This window comes from Gymnoscopelus microlampas (assembly GCF_963454915.1).
Source record: "Gymnoscopelus microlampas genome assembly, chromosome: 3".
Lineage (NCBI taxonomy): Eukaryota > Metazoa > Chordata > Actinopteri > Myctophiformes > Myctophidae > Gymnoscopelus > Gymnoscopelus microlampas.
The window spans coordinates 47,068,875-47,086,050 of record NC_139940.1 but is presented as its reverse complement, the minus strand read 5'-3'; the positions used below and the strand labels follow the sequence as shown (position 1 = coordinate 47,086,050).

Below are 17,176 nucleotides of genomic sequence, written 5' to 3'. Positions count from 1 at the left end.
TGACTCCACACTCTCTCACTGAAAAGATGCATGTTGTCCTCAACTGATTGACAAACATCAGCTTTACATGCCTTGCCCAGCCTTATAAACAAGAGGAGAACATGTGGTCCGGGAGGACACAGAGATACACTAAGAACAATCTCTTGTTTGATCAGCTCAGATTTGTTATAATACCATCCTGGAGTGTCGACAACAGTGACCTGTCTCCCTGCTACATCTCCCTGTCTCTTCTCATTCTGAGCTGTTCTGTCTAACCCAAACTCTTCTGTACCCAGGATGGTGTTTCCTGATGAACTCTTCCCTGAATTTACATTTCCCAGAAGTACAATTCTCATCTCTGACAGATGGAGGTTATCACCTGAAATATAAGAAAGAACAAATTGTACATTGTCTGTCTGTCTGTCCATCCGTCCGTCCGTCCATCTGTCCATCATACTTTCCACCCAAACACCCACCCGCCCATCCGCTAGCCTGTCTGCCCGTCCGCCAGTCTGACCCGCCTGCCTACTGTATGTATCTACTTCTGAGATATTTTTTAAATTTTATTTCTTTTACTATTTTCTGTTCAATACACTGAGAATGCAATGTTCTCTGTTTGTTTGTATATATATATATATATATTTTTTTATGTATATTGTTGTCTTGGACCCTACGAAGACTAGCTGCTGTTAAGCCGGCAGCTAATGGGGATCCGTTCCAAATAAACCAATGAACCTTTAAGCCATTTTTATCCCCCTAAGCCAACATGTCAGTGCAGCTACTCCTATGGTATGTTCATTATGTTATTACCTTATCCTCCGATTATTGTCACATGTTTTTTCAGTACTGTCTTTTATGCTTTCTTCATTGTCCACGCGCTGTTAAGAAAAGTGCTATATAAATAAAGCTTATTATTGTGGGCTCGCTGCAGAGTGAGCACACTAATTTTCTTCCTGCTTAATTTTTTTTCTCCAAATTACACTATTGTGGGCCTCCTACTACTTCCACATACTTTGATATGTATACACTTCAACAAGTTCAGCAATACACAGCATGGTGTTCTTGTACTTTTTATTTTTTTAGTTAGTAACTTCTAGTCTTATTTTTATTTATTATTTTACATTCATCATTATAATGAGAGTCTATGGGAAAATTAGCCCATTTTTCTAGAGCACTTTTTTGTGCACTATTAACTCCTTCATACATTCACCTAGAAACTTCCTTCATACTTTAAAATGTTCGGCTATCTTTGTATTTTCATTGGTGATTTAATGTTTTTGTAAATGTTATACTTTTTGAAATATTTAACTTTATTCAAAAAATGTTCATCTCAGAGAATGAATGAAGGAAATCATTAAACCCATCTCACTTTGGAACCTCATTATTTTCACCTCATTTTAGAAACATAATTTAAACTTTAAACAGCGCACATAACTTTGGAATCTTTCGTGGTTCAAATGGTATTTGAATATGTTTTTTATGAAATTGAAGTTAAACTTTTGTGATTTTTCAATCAGAAGGAAGGCACATCTGAAATTGTTTTGTCAGGACCTGCTTTTTCTAGTTATTAAGTGACTAATACATAATTTGAATGTGATCAGTTAAATACATACAGCGCTCCACAGAGTTCTTTTGTAATTATTTTGTAATGTGAGCAGCTAATCTCCCCTACCGTTGGACCAAAATTCGCCTCATGATGGGGCTATAACAGCTCACTAAACGTTTTGACCTATTACTATTGAACCATAGTTTGTACAATAAAAATCATTGTATCCCTGTATTACTTGGATCATGACCCCATGTGGGCCCTGGCCATTTGTGCCAGACTACATTTTCTGCCATTTTGCATTTTCTTCAAAACACACTTTTTGCTACTACTACTAAAACTTTTGTCCAAAACTCACACAAATCGGTACACACTATCTCTGGATTCATGGGATGACGATGTATCAGTCAAATTTTTCAGATTCCATTCCAATTGGCTGTGATTGCCCAAAATGTGCGATGTTACATTTACAGTAAGTAGGCGGAGGCCTGCGTGCCAAGGAGTGCACTTTTCTAGTTTTCTCTCCATTCACTCTCAATATATGACTAAACGAGTGTTGAATTACACTTTCAACACAATAAGAATACAGGGTTGATTGTTACTTAGTTTTATGTATCTACTGTAAATGTGGTTATGTGTTAGTTGTATTTGTGTTCATGGTGATTATTGATTAATAAGTCATACTGTGGCTGTGTATTTGAGAAGTTTGTTGAGGATTTCTTTTTACACCATCAGGATGTTAGTGACAGATGATAATGAAATAATTTCATACCAATCATTGTCCTGATGTTCTCTCGTTCTTTCTTCACCACCATCTGTCGTTGTGTTGCTCTTTCAGCCTCGGTTCTCCTTTTATTCTCAGTCTCCTCTAACACGCTTCTGTCTATCTCAAAACAGCCCACTTTATCTCCTGCCATCAGCTCTTCTATCTTCTCCAGCAGCTCTGTGACCTGAGTGTCATCACCCCTGTTCTCATTGTTGAAGACATGATACCTGTTTCCACATTTCTCAACGAGCCCCTGGAGGGCCTCCCCTTCACTCTCAATGTGCTGCTCAATGGATTTATCTCCTAGACTGTCTCCATGAGTGAACAGTATTATAGTGTTACTCCACAGTTCCTCACTGAGAAACTCTATGTGTTCCTCTAATGATTTACAAACGTCAGCTTGACGTGAGTTGAACACATCTACAACCAGGAGGAGAACATGTAGTCCTCGAGGACACAAAGAGAAACCAAGCAGTATCTCCTGTTTGATCAGCTCAGTGCACTCTAAATGACAATCATTTTTGCAACCTGGAGTGTTGACCACAGTGACTTGTCTACCTGCCACGTCTCCCTGTCTCAACTCACACTGAGTTGTTCTTGCTAACCCAAACTCCTTTGTACCCAGGATGGTGTTTCCTGATGAACTTTTCCCTGAATATCTATGTCCCATAAGTATAATTCTCATCTCTGACAGATGGAGGTCATCCCCTGAAATAGAAGAACAAATAAAATAATATTACATCCAATTTATATAGCGTTTTTCATGGTACTCAAAGTGAAAACGAAACAAACAAAACAAAACATAAAATTTAAAGGCAGAAGGGTATTAGAATTCGGTGGGGGATGCGTCTGAAGAGGTGGGTTTTGAGGGTGGTTTGAACAGGGCAAGGGTGGGGGCAGCTTTGATGTGAGCTGGGAGTGAGTTCCAAAGGCAGGAGCTGCAACTGAGAAAGCCCAGTTCATCGTTTCGTCTTGGGGACACGGACATCCAGGAGGTTGGCATCACCAGACCTGACGAAGAGGGAAGGGGCATGGCGGTGAAGGAGGTCAGAGAGGTGGGGGAGCTTGGTTGTTGAGGGCCTTGAAAGTGGTGAGCAGTATTTTGAAATATATTCTGTTTTTGACTAGGAGCCTAGGAGCCAATGAAGGTTGTGGAGGACTGGTGTGATGTGATCTCTGGATCGGGTTCTGGTGAGCAGGCGGGCAGCAGAGTTTTGCACATACTGTAGTTTCTTGAGAACTTAGGAGGTGGTACCGTATAGGACGGTATTGTAGTAGTCGAGTCTGGATGTGATGAATGCGTGAATTAGTGTCTGCAGCAGTGTGGGATAGTTTGGGCGAAGGCGGGCAATGTTGCGTAGGTGGAAAAAGGCTATTTTGGGGTTGGAAATGGCTGTTATGAGGCTGAAAGGAGAGTGTGGGATCCAGGATGACACCAAGGTTGCAGACTTGGGTGGAGGGAGTGACAATGGAGCCGTCTATGTTCAGGGTTACGAGTGGAGCGGGTGAGGGCATCTGGAACAATAAGGAAGACTTCAGATTTATTGCAGTTGAGTTTAAGGAAGATTGTTTGCATCCAGGTTTTAGGTAAGTGGTGAGGGTGGAGTGGGTGATGTCTGTCTTTCTGTCTGTCTGTCTGTCTGTCTGTCTGTCTGTCTGTCTGTCTGTCTGTCTGTCTGTCTACAATTAGATTCATTTTCTACAAGTAGTTAACTGAAAATAATACAATTGCATTTCCCCACCAGGCCTGGTCGGGGTCATGCCAATGTTCCCTCTGCCATATGTTCCCTCAGTTTAGTGTTTGTTTTCAGGGAACGTAGGGTTGAGGGAGCATAGTTACGCTCCCTTTGCAAAATCAACGTCAATGTGACGTAATATCAGGCTGCTTCTTGTTTTGGCCTATACCTCTTGAACACCTTTCTTTTTTTGGTTTCAGTTCCACTCCCTTCCTTTTGAGTGTACTGTGTACCCATCAGGGCAGGAATTTCACGGCAGCCACGACGGCCATGGCCCCTATCTAAGGCTATGTGCCCCTCGAAAAATGACATGTCCTACGGCCACAGTGGTCTTGATGCCACTGTGACATCACTATTTCTCCTCAGCGCTATCTTCCTGTCAATACGGTAGTCCTACACCATCCTCTCAAAGAACTTCATGACCACTGATGTCAACGCTAAAGGGTGGTAATCATTCAGGCTAGCTCACAAGGCTTTTTTAGGTACTGTAAAAATGGTGGACTTTGTAGTGGAGACAATAGACTGAGCCATGGAGAGTTTGAATATTTTGATGAAAAATGGTTTCTGGCTCGTAAACACCCATACTTAGAGACTATCTCATCCACCAGCACTGCTATGAAGCTGGCCCCACCACCTCTGGAGACTTGTTCATATCATTTCCTGAGCTTTGATGGCTCATATCCCAGTCCACACCACATAAAGCGTCCTGCATAGAAAGGTCTGCTTCAGTGCTCCAGCACACAGTCCCATAAGGCCAAGGAAGAAATGGCCCATTTCCACCTGACAATATTACGCCATTTTACCTTTTCTTTGCAAAACACAGTTTTTGCTATTAATAGGCATACCTCTCTCTATCTCTGTAGTCATGTGATCAAGATATATCTGTCAGATTTTTTCAATTCCATTCCGATTGACTAAGATTGGCTTTCAAAGTTTGCAGGAGGGGCCCGTTTTGCACCATTGCGCCATTCGGCGAGAAACTTTGCATGCACACTTCCAGTAAGCCAAAGAAGGATCTCCACCCCAAAGTTTTTCAAATTGGCCTGTTATAGCACCACCATGAGGCAGATTTTTGCTGAACAGATTATTTGCTAATATGCAAATCTGTATACATTATCTCTGTGATCCAAGATGTATCTGTCGGAGTTCTCATATTCTATTCCGATTGGCTACCATTGGCTTCCAACATTTGCAGGGGTGGCCCGTTTTGCACAACATGCCACAAGTCAGAGTGATTGCTGTGAAACTTTGCACGTACATTCCCACTAGGCCAATGATTTACCTCCACTCCAAATGCTTTTTTGCTTCAACAGCCCACTTCACGTTTTGGCCTTTAACTCTTGATCCGTTGGACGTACAATCAACATCTTTTTTCCCTAGATTCCTTGGCATTCCATGACATATGGTCCAGTTTTTGACAAATGACTGTACATTTTCCGGGAACTGCCCATAAGTCCGACATCCCATTATTCCGACTACATGGCTTCCGCGTGCTATTAGGGATAGGGTTAGTAATGGGGCAAGTCGTACCAACGGGCCGTCGGAATAATGCACAGTCAGAACAATGACACACTACCACATTTTCACGTTTTCTTTAAAACACACTTTTTGCTGCTGCTACTGATTTAGTCCAAAACTCACACATATCTCTGGGGTCATGTGATCAAGATGTAGGAGTCAGATTCTTCAAATACCGTTCCAATTGACTATGACTGCCTTGCCGGACTTTTGCTCCAAGGAGCACACTTTTCTAGTTCTCTCTTGATTCACTCTAAATGCATGACTAAACAGGTCTCAAATTACACGTTCGGCACATAAAACATATTGTTATTTGGATTTATGTATTTACTGTAAATGTGTTTGTTTGTTTGTATTTGTCTTCATGGTGATCATTTATTAACAAGTCTTACTGTGTCTGTGTATTTGAAATGTGTTGTGATAGGATGTTAGTGGCAAAGTGATATTAAAGTTGTTCTGTGCAAATTTCCCAAAAAAAAATTTTAGCAGCCTCTGCTGGTCATTACCGTCACTGCAGGACGTTTGTTTATTACTGCGTCACCCAGAATTCCATTCGTTTTCACCGGAAGACGGAAGCGTTTCAAAAAGCGTTCTTTAATTGTTTTATACGATCTGTGGATCGTTTCTCTTAGCCACTCGAGCTTTAGTTACCGTGAGCTGTGTTTTCTTTTTCTGTTTTTTTTTCGTTCTTCAAATCATACAATCTCATAAAATCAGCGTGAGTTTCCTTTTGTTATTAGCGCGGTAGTTCCTGGCCAAACAGGAAACCGGCGCGGTAGTTCCTGGCCAAACAGGAACCTGGTGCATTTCCGCTTCCATTTTCCGGCCAGGTGACGTCATTTTTGAGGGAAAGTCAAGCTAGACAGCGTTCAATAGAAAATATATAAATAAAAGGCTTTCGGGAGTGAAATTCATGGAGTGGGTGTTGTGAAACATTTGCCACTCACAAAAGATATACAATTTAACTTTAGTTTTACTGAAAACGTTACCTAGTATTACTTTAAAGAAAGAATTACATACCCATCATTGACCTGATACTCTCTCGTTCTTTCTTCACCATCATCTCTCGTTGTGTTGCTCTTTCAGCCTCTGTTGTATTTTTCTTCTCAGCCTTCTCTAACTCTCTTCTGTCTATCTCAAAGCAGCTCAATCTACCTACTGCCACCATCAGCTCTATCTTCTCTAGCAGCTCTGTGATCTGAGTGACATCTCCCCACTTCTCATTGTTGAAGACATGATATCTGTTCCCACATCTCTCAATAAGCTTCTGGAGGGGCTCTCCTTCACTCTCAATGTAATGCTCAATGGATTTATCTCCTAGACTGTCTCCATGGGTGAACAGTATTATAGTGTGACTCCACACTCTTTTACTGAGAAGCTGCATGTGTTCCTCTACTGAGTCACAAACAACAGCATTACATGACTGATCCACTCTTATAACCAGAAGGAGAACATGTGGAGGACACAGAGATGCACTAAGCACTATCTCCTGTTTAGTCAGCTCAGATGTGTAGCAAAGGGGGTGATTCCAGACCCATCCTGGAGTGTTGACCACAATCACCCGTCTCCCTGCTACATCTCCCTGTCTCGTCTCACACTGAGTTGTTCTCTCTAACTCAAACTCCTCTGCACTTAGAAAGTTGTTTCCTGATGAACTCTTCCCTGAATTTGAATATCCCATCAGCATAATTACTATCTCTGAAAGAAGGAAGTCATCGCCTGAAATAGAAGAAACACAAATTGAACAATATAGCTGCAAGCAGCAATACGGGGGCAAGCAATATGCAATATGCGCAGTAAGCCATAGTCCTGTTGACTCCTGACAGATTTTTGGTCCAAAATATTTGAATGTTTCTTATCATTGGGTGATAAGGTATTGAGGCCTAACCCCTACACTGCTATATTTGGAGTGGTCCCAATAGTTGAGGGTCTTCCAGGCCAGGTGAGGAGTGCAATTCCATTTGCCTCACTACAGGCCCAGAGACTTATACTGTATAACTGGAAAGCAGAAAGACCACCCTCTGTTGTCCAATGGATTGTCAAAACAAGGCAGATACAACGTACGTGGTTCACTGGAAAAAAAATGTCACAACTTGGTTTGTGTTTATCTCATATGTCAGAGGCTTAACATTCCCCTAATGTGCGTGGTGTTGGAGGGTCGGCCCTGTGCTCTGCCCCCCCTGGCGGGGATCGGGGTTGACAAGGGCGGAGGCGTGGTGGATCAATACGGCTGGTCGGACTGGCGCAGAGTGGGCCAGACTTGTGGGTGGCAGTCCATAGAAGCCGGCGGTGGCGGATGACACTGTCAGCGCCATGGCTGGATCTGGCCCGCCCGCTGCTGGCCTGGCCTGCCGGTGTTGGCCCGCCAGGCCTCCGCCCCTTTTGTGTTTTGTATGTGTATCTGTATCCGTATTTGTATTTTGTTTTCTTTTTTCTTTATAATGTGTTTGTATATGTGATTTTGTTGTTGTGTGGTTGATGTCCCTGGACGGTGGGATGGGTGGGGGTAGGGGGTTAAACGGTAGCACTTGCTATGCATCCCATGTGTATAACGCATTATACACATACTTACAAGGCACTGTAATGCTGATCATAATCCTTTATAATCCTTTATAAAAGAGCTTATAAATAATCATAATGCTTTATAACCATAACCATAACACATTATAAAGCTTATTATAAAGACTTATAAGTTCAAGTATAAATGCATTGTATTATGCTTATAACACGTGATGATTAAAGTTATAAATATTCATAACAACGTATAATGCAATCATAACACATTATACAGCATGTTTTAATGACTTATAATGTCAAGTATTATAATACTTCATAATTGCTCCCCACTTTGTAACCCTTGCTATGCAACCCGAAATTAATTCTCATCGTTATAATCCATTATAATCAATTGATAATGCTCTGGTATAATGCATAATAATCACAGTTATAATGCATTATAAGTGATAATAATTAAAATGCATTATGACAGTGAGTATAAGGCATTTTAGACATTATAATACAGCATTATTAAATATTCATAAAGTAACAAATAGCCACTTATAATAACTTATGATCATAGTGTAATGCATTATAACAGTAATTATAATGCATTAGTACAGTGATTTAAAGGTGATAAAAATGTAATAATAACACTGTACAAAATTATCATAATGTCCACTTTATAATAACATATAATCACAGTATAATGCCTTATAAGTGATAATAAGGCATTATAAACGTGATAATAAAGCCTCATCAAATGGTCATAAAGTAAGAAATGACCACTTATAATAACTTATAATCGTAGTATAATGCATTATAATAATGCACTATAATAATTATGACACATTATAACAGTGATAATAAAGCATTATCAATTGATTATAATGGATTATAACTATGATAATTAATTTGGCAGTTTAGCAGCAATTATGAAGTATTATAACACTTGATACTTATAAGTCATTATAAAATGCCTTATAATGTGTTATGGTTATGGTTATAAAGCATTATGAGTATTTATGAGCGCTTATAAATCTGATTATACAGAGTTATGAGCAGATTATAATGCCTTATAAGTATGTTCATGATGCGTTATACACATAGGATGCATAGCAAGTGCTACCGCCATGGAAGCAGCATAGACAGAATCGTTGAGGCTTTGCACATATAGTGCCTGAAACATAAGCGCTAAAACATTTTCTCTTAACCAAAAAAATATCACTTAAGCTACCGTTGATGTAAATTCATATTTGAATTTCCGTCCAGTACTATCTTGTAATTTTTGTTACTTTAATATTTTGTTTTATTTACCTATAATATCTGTTCATTCATAAGTACTGTTATTTTGAACATTGCCTTTGATTGGCTAGTGGTCAGCCTGTGAGAACAGATTACAATTAGACAGCTAGCCTTATCAACCACACCTGTATAATATAACTATACTTTTAAATAGCAGCTACTTTGAAACATGTCAGTCTTAACCCTGATTGAGGCATCTGAAGTGCAACTCTTTTAAACTTTAGAACCATATTTACACCAAGGTAAGAATGACAGGGAGGCCTTGTTTATTTAATATATATATAATATGTTTTTAATGTGTCTTTATGGTGATCATTAAGGTAATTACTGTGTCTGTATATTTGAGAAGTGTGATTTGGCAGAATGTTAATGAAATAATTAAATACCCATCATTGATCTGGTGTTCTCTCGTTCTTTCTTCACCATCATCTGTCGTCGTTTTCCTTTTTTCGCCTCTCGTTTCCTTTTCTTTTTAGTCTCCTTTAACACTTTTCTGTCTATCTCAAAGTAGCCCACTTTATCTCCTGCCACCATCTCCTCTATCTTCTCCAGCAGCTCTATGACCTGAGCGTCATCATCCCTGTTCTCATTGTTGAACACATGATACCTGTTCCCACATTTATCTACAAGCCTCTGGAGGGCCTCTCCTTCACTCTCAATGTAATGCTCAATGGATTCATCACCTAGACTCTCTCCATGGGTGAACAGTATTATAGTGTGTTTCCACACTCTGTTACTGAGAAGCTGCATGTGCTTCTCTAATTCATCTTCGTAATGCAAGTCAACGTTCACTCTTATAACCAGAAGGAGAACATGTGGTCCTGGAGGACACATAGATGTACTAAGAACTATCTCCTGTTTGTTAAGCTCAGATGTTTCGTTTGGAGAGTAATTTACCCACCATCCTGGAGTGTCAACCACAGTGACCTGTCTCCCTGCTACATCTCCCTGTCTCTCCTCACACTGAGCTGTTCTCTCTAACCCAAACTCCTCTGTACCCAGGATGATATTTCCTGATGAGCTTTTCCCTGAAAATTTATATCCCAGAAGTATAATTCTCAGCCTTGAGGGGTTTTCAGTGGGGCCTGAAAAAAAAGGAGTATTCATACATCTTCTCAAATTAATAACTTAAGTTTAAAACAATCTGTAAAATATCATGTCATCAATCATTGACTGGTTAACCTGAATATGATGCCATCTCTGCAAGTGTAATGTTTATCTTTTCTTCTCCCTAAAAGAAAGAAGGAAAAAACAAATATTTTGTTTTGTTATTCTGTAAGTAGTAGAACTTACCTGACTACTGTAATGGTTACAATAGCTAAACAGCCTATGCAGTGTTTTTTCTTACTTTCTTATTTTATACAGGCATAACTGAAAATAATAACAATCATTTGTCTTTGGAAACATTCCCTTCCTGTTCAGTTTGTTTCCACCAAATCATGATGATAATAATCCTATATTAAAATTGCCTTGTGGGTCGATGGGAGGGGGGGGGGGGGGCAGACCCAGGTATTTGTATTTGTAAGTATTTGGCCACTCATTGAAATGCAGATATAAAATCTAATCTAAAATAAATACATATTTTTAAAAAAACACCTGTTTTTTAGTGTTCTATAGGGCCCACTGTTCCAGTCCTCCCCCCCTCTCTCTCTCTCTCTCTCTCTCTCACACACACACACACACACACACACACACACACACACACACACACACACACACACACACACACACACACACACACACACACACACACACACACACACACACACACACATACACACACACACACACACACCAGCGTTCCCGGTTCTGCCAATACTTTTCAAAGGGACGGAACTTTTTTTTTTTGCGGAAATCCGTGAATGGCAACAAACCGCTCCGTACCCATTGAAAAGCATTGCCAGAATCTGCCGCAAAGGCAGAATAAAAGTTGGGTGTGACCGTACCCATACATTTATGGCTCGTGACAAAAAACTGCAGGATATCTTTTAACCCAAAGTCCACAAGGGTGTTATTTATGCAGAAATGCTTAGAAAAGGTAGTGCTCAGACATAGGAACGAAAAGTCACCTTAAGGCCTTTATTGGAAACAGTGCATTCTACCTAACATATGAGTCAAGTATTGGTGCATTAGTATATTCAAATGTGAATTTAGACCATGAAATATATCAACGCTTACAAAAACGCTTCACCTTGAGTGATTGGCACCCAGATTGGCACCCATCAAAATTAAACATTACACATGGTACATTTTGCTCAACACACGTTTCATACATATTAGAAATGTCAGAACCTAAATTCACATTTGAGTAAAGGCCTGCTAATGCATCAATACTTGTGTCATAATGTTAGGTACATGTATAAATTACAATTTCAGAGAGATTTTGAGAAATTTAAAACCAAAATCAGCAGCATAAGATTTTATTTTTTTGTAATTCACATTTATATACATTTATGGCTCCTGAAAAACACTGCTGGATATTTTACGGATAACTTTTAACCCAAGTCCACAAGGGTGAAAAATGCATTGGCAAAAGTAGTGCCTAGAAATATCATATTATATATAAAATGTACAACTGATTCTGGAACATAAAACTTTTCAGAATCATATGAGAATAAACATATTGCATTTATATTGTTGTTGGCACTGTACAATGTGTATGAGTGTTTTCTTTTCTCAAATAATACATGCCTTTATCAGTGTATTTGTAAAAGAAAATATATATATATATTGCTAAATGTTCTTTTTTTATCCTACTATACTATTATTAAATCTAATTCATTTATTAATTTATCAGAGGTGTTACTTACCGCAGCGCTGCTGTTGTTTCTTGTAGTAATATAAGATTGTAGGTACTTTGGACTGTGATGTTTACTCCGCTGACTGCTGACTGCTGCTGGAATGAGAATTTATAACCATTAATGGCCTACAGCATGGGTCTTCAACAGGGGTCCGGGACCCCTAGGGGGCCCTTAGAATAACTACAGGGGGGGCAAATGTTTGCGTGATGGGAACCTTTTTCTTTTTCTACATTAATCACTTGAACCCTATAGCATCTCTATTCTGAGGGAAACATTAGCCCAAAATAGCAGATCTACAAGCACACAATGTGTCGTCCTATCATATATTAGCGTATACTCACATAACCTGATCACTATAGTTACACAATGTACACATATTCTTTTGATTATTATTCAGCCGATGAATTAGTTCACTAGTTAATTTTGGAAACATAACTGTATCTTGGCCATTTCGGTCATGTGACCAGGAATATTGGAAAATAAATGTATTTCACATATCTCATAAATACAGGGTTCCTACACATTTTTTATTTAAAAAATCCATACTTTTCTAATCTAAAAATTTCACAATTCTCTATTGATTCTTCTGACCATATTTGACATACAAGTATAAATACCTACATGTAGATGCTTATTATGTAAATAAATAGTTTTAAAATCCAACTGTACTGTATGTTACATCCTGACTATGTATAGCCTACTATTATGTTGCCAAATAATTGCAAGATTGTAGCTATATAGGTACAACATGCTCATACAAATCAATTAAGCATTGCTTTATAAATGAGTGCTTTGTTTTTGGCCCTGCCAATACTTTTCAAAGGGAACGGAGTGTTTTTTTTGTGCAAAAATCGAAGAATCGCAACAAACCGCTCCGTATCTATTGAAAAGCATTGCCAGAATCCGCTGCAAAGGCAGAATAAAAGTTTGGTGTGACCGCAGCCTTATGTACATTTATGGCTGCAAAAAAAACTGCAGGATATTTTGCGGATATCTTTTAACCCAAAGTCCACTGTTATTTATGCAGAAATACATTGAAAAGGTAGTGCTCAGACATGGGAACGAAAAGTCACCTTAAGGCCTTTATTGGAAACAGTGCATTCTACCTAACCTATGAGTCAAGTATTGGTGCATTAGTAGGCCTATGCTCAAATGTGAATTTAGACCATGAAATATAGCACGGCTTAAAAAAACGCTTCAACTTGAGTGATTGGCACCCACCAAAATTAAACTTTACACATGGTAAATTTTGCTCAACACATGTTTCATACACATTAGAAATGTCAGAATCTAAATTCACATTTGAGTAAAGGCCTTCTAATGCATCAATACTTGTGTCATAATGTTAGGTACATAAATTACAATTTCAGAGAGATTTTGAGAAATTTACAACCAAAACCAGCAGCATAAGATTTTTGTTTTTTGTAATTCACATTTACATACATTTATGGCTCCTGAAAAACACTGCTGGATATTTTTCAGATAACTTGTAACCCAAGTCCACAAGGGTGTTATCTATGAAAAATGCATTGGAAAAAGTAGTGCCTAGAAATATTATATTATATTTAAAATGTACAACTGATACTGAAACATAAAACTTTTCAGAATCATATCAGAATAAACATATTGCATTTATATTGTTGTTGACAGTGTACAATGTGTAAGAGTGTTTTTTCTCAAATATTAATACATGCCTTTATCAGTGTATTTGTAAAAAATACTACTAAGTGTTATTTTTTATCCTACTATACTACTATTAAATCTAATGAATTGTTTAATTTATCTGAGGTGTTACTTACCGCAGCGCTGCTATTGTTTCTTGTAGTAATATAAGATTGTAGGTACTTTGGACTGTGATGTTTACTCCGCTGACTGCTGACTGCTGCTGGAATGAGAATTTATAGCCATTTATTGCCTACAGCATGGGTCTTCAACAGGGGGTCCGGGACCCCTAGGGGGCCCTTAGAATAACTACAGGGGGGCTGCCAAATGTTTGTGTGATGGGAACTTTTTTATTTTTTTTACATTAATCACTTGAACCCTATTATCCCTATTCTGAGGGAAACATTAGCCGAAAATAGCTGATCTACAAGCACACAATGCGTCGTCCTGTTATATATTAGCATATACTCACTTAACCTGATCACTATAGTTACACAATGTACACATATTCTTTTGTTTATTATTTTGTCTAAAGCCGATGTATTAGTTCACTAGTTAAGTTTGAGATATAACTGTATCTTGGCCATTTCGGTCATGTGACCAGGAATATTGAAAAAAACATTTATTTCACATATCTCATAAATACAGGGTTCCCACACATTTTCCATTTCAAAATTCCATACTTTTCTAAACTAAAAAAAACAGAATCCTCTATTGATTCTTCTGACCATATTTGACATACAAGTATAAATAGCTACATGTAGATGCTTATTATGTAAATAAATCGTTTTAAAATCCTTAAATCCAGATTATGTATAGCCTACTATTACTGTATGTTGCCAAATAATTTCAAGATTGTAGCTAGGTACAACAGGCTCATAGAAATAAATTAAGCATTGGTTTATGAATTAGTACTTTGTTGTACGGCTATTTTTGAGAAGAAATGAATGTTTTCCTAATGCCATGCCCAAAATAGGGACATTGAAAGTGGTCAACACTAAACCCAGGCAATGCTAAAATGTATTTTTTTGTTTTTTTTGTTAGTTTAGTGTGTGCGTGCGTGCGTGCGTGCGTGCGTGCGCGTATTAGTGCGTGTGCATGGCTGGGAGTAGCTGTGTCAAACAGGTCAGCTGGGTCCACCCTGCCTGTACTCTTCCCAAGCACACACGTAGTACACTTTTGGAGTTAAAGGGCTAGTTCAGATTTTTGGACTTAAAGCTGTAGGAAATATTAATTAATATTTAATATTAATGTATTGGTTGCAAATGTATTAATTGATTGCCCGAGTCTGGTCAGAGTTCTGGTCCGGTTCTGATGAAAATTAAGTAGTTCAGGTGGTTTGTTGGGGCCACTCATTAAAAATAAATTAATTAAAAAAACTAGCGTCATTTGTATTGTTGACCTATTTCTACTATAGCGCAGGTTTCGTTCAACTTTACCCCTCTGTCACCTCTGGTACTGCGGCATACTCTCTAAAAATACAAACACAGTGCACTGCCATGTTGCCATGTCTGCTTATTATAAGCGACTTGTCCGATGAAGACGCGTTGTGAGCTTGTAGATCGGCTATTTTAAATATATATGTAGGTCATGTGGCCTATTAGTCGCTTGTTTTGGGCTTGTTTTCATAGACCTGGCTGCTTGTTTATCTCGCAATCTGGCAACACTGACAGTGCACCTTGTTTTGAGAGAGTATGCTGCAGCAGCGCAGACAGAGGGGTCAAAGTTGAACGAAACCTGCTCTATATGGTAGAAATAGGTTAACAATACAAATAACGCTAGTTTTTTTTATTCATTTATTTTTAATGAGTGGCCCCCACCAAATTACTACTTAATATTCATCAGAACCGGACCAGAACTCTGACCACGGGACTCGGGCAATCAATTAATACCTTTGCAACCAATACATTTATGGCAAGTATTTCCTACAGCTTTAAGTCCAAAAATCTGAACTAACCCTTTAAACTAACACTCAGGATGTTGCTGTGTATGAACAGGTTGAGGAGACTTAGATTATTAAAAAAATAGCTTCACTAGGAGTGAAGCTATTTTTTATTTTGTTAGATATTCTCTTTGTATATACTTCAGTTAAATGGCAACAACATACTGTATGTATATTGCTGAGGCAAAAATAACTCAAAGGAAGTGTAGTGAAGGTTTATGTGGCTCACTTCAACACTTTCAATAGTGACAAGGACTCAATTGTGTGCTGCAATAATTGGGAAACATGATTTTCATTATATTTTATCATGTTCAAGGCTTTACTAAAAACATTTAGAAAGTTGTTTATTGTTTGAAACCAATAAGTAGAGCATGTTTATTTTAATGATCAATCGAATGTGTTCTGGCTGGATCAATGGAACCATCGTAGTATACTTCAAATCTATTGTCAATCTCTTCTCATCAGAGGAGCAGATGCATATCTCAGTGTTGATATTCAGCAAGCATGCATATTAGTTCAAAACGTGTTTGTTCACATAATACAGCATCTAACTTTAGCATAATAAGGCTATATGGCACTTCTTAAAGATTATGGGTTACCTGGGTTGAACAAATTAACCTTTGATCGTAATTCAGTAACACATATCTCCCATCAGGGCCCCTGGCTGTATGCCCAGATATCCTCTGTTGTCCTGCCCAACCAACGGCCCTGGATGCACAAGTTATGACACAGATACTTAATATGAGAGAGAAAGATAAGATATGATATGATATATAAAATAATAAATAATACTGTTTCCCAGAAGCTATCAATGATTTGACTTAAGCCTACTTGATTAAGGGACTCTTGGTTGAGCCCGTCTTGCAGATAAAACATTTAAGAGATTGAGTTGAAATACATGCAATAAGTGCAGGTGTTATACCAAATCAAATACAGTATACATAGTGGTTGCCGGGTTACATGATAATATATATGTATATTCAATTCAAACGCTCAGCCTCCACACATTAAACATGTTCATGAAAAAGATCCATCACTTTTGTTTATGAATGCTGTTTGAATTTCACTAGCTACATAAGGACTGGTTTTGATTTAAATTAAATCAAATCAAGTAAACAATCTTTTTAATCTCTTTTATGTGTCTTGTACACTTTTTTAAATCTGTGACGTGCTGTTTACTGGTAAAGCACTTTGTGACCTTTGTGAACTAAAGTTCATTATTATTATTAATATTATATTATTAATATTAATCATTATTATTATTATTATTATCGTCATCATTATTATTATCATTGTTGTTGTTAATAATAATAACTACAGTAGTAACCTGGTGACCAGCCATCATATCAACTATTTCCTGAGTCATTCCACGAAACCGGTACGATTTGCACTTTTTTTTTTTGAAAAATCGATGGAAACTAATTA

General features: G+C 38.1%; 1 protein-coding gene across 1 annotated transcript; it reads right to left on the bottom strand.

The window, feature by feature from the left end:
• Window positions 1–2,256: 2,256 nt before the first annotated feature.
• Window positions 2,257–3,324, bottom strand: LOC311038711 (GTPase IMAP family member 2-like; the record flags this gene model as incomplete). The annotated part of the gene is made up of 2 exons (XM_084048290.1): window positions 2,257–2,999; window positions 3,303–3,324. The coding sequence occupies 2 exons, from the start codon at window positions 3,322–3,324 to the stop codon at window positions 2,257–2,259; spliced, it is 765 nt and encodes a 254-aa protein (XP_083904416.1).
• Window positions 3,325–17,176: the final 13,852 nt, after the last annotated feature.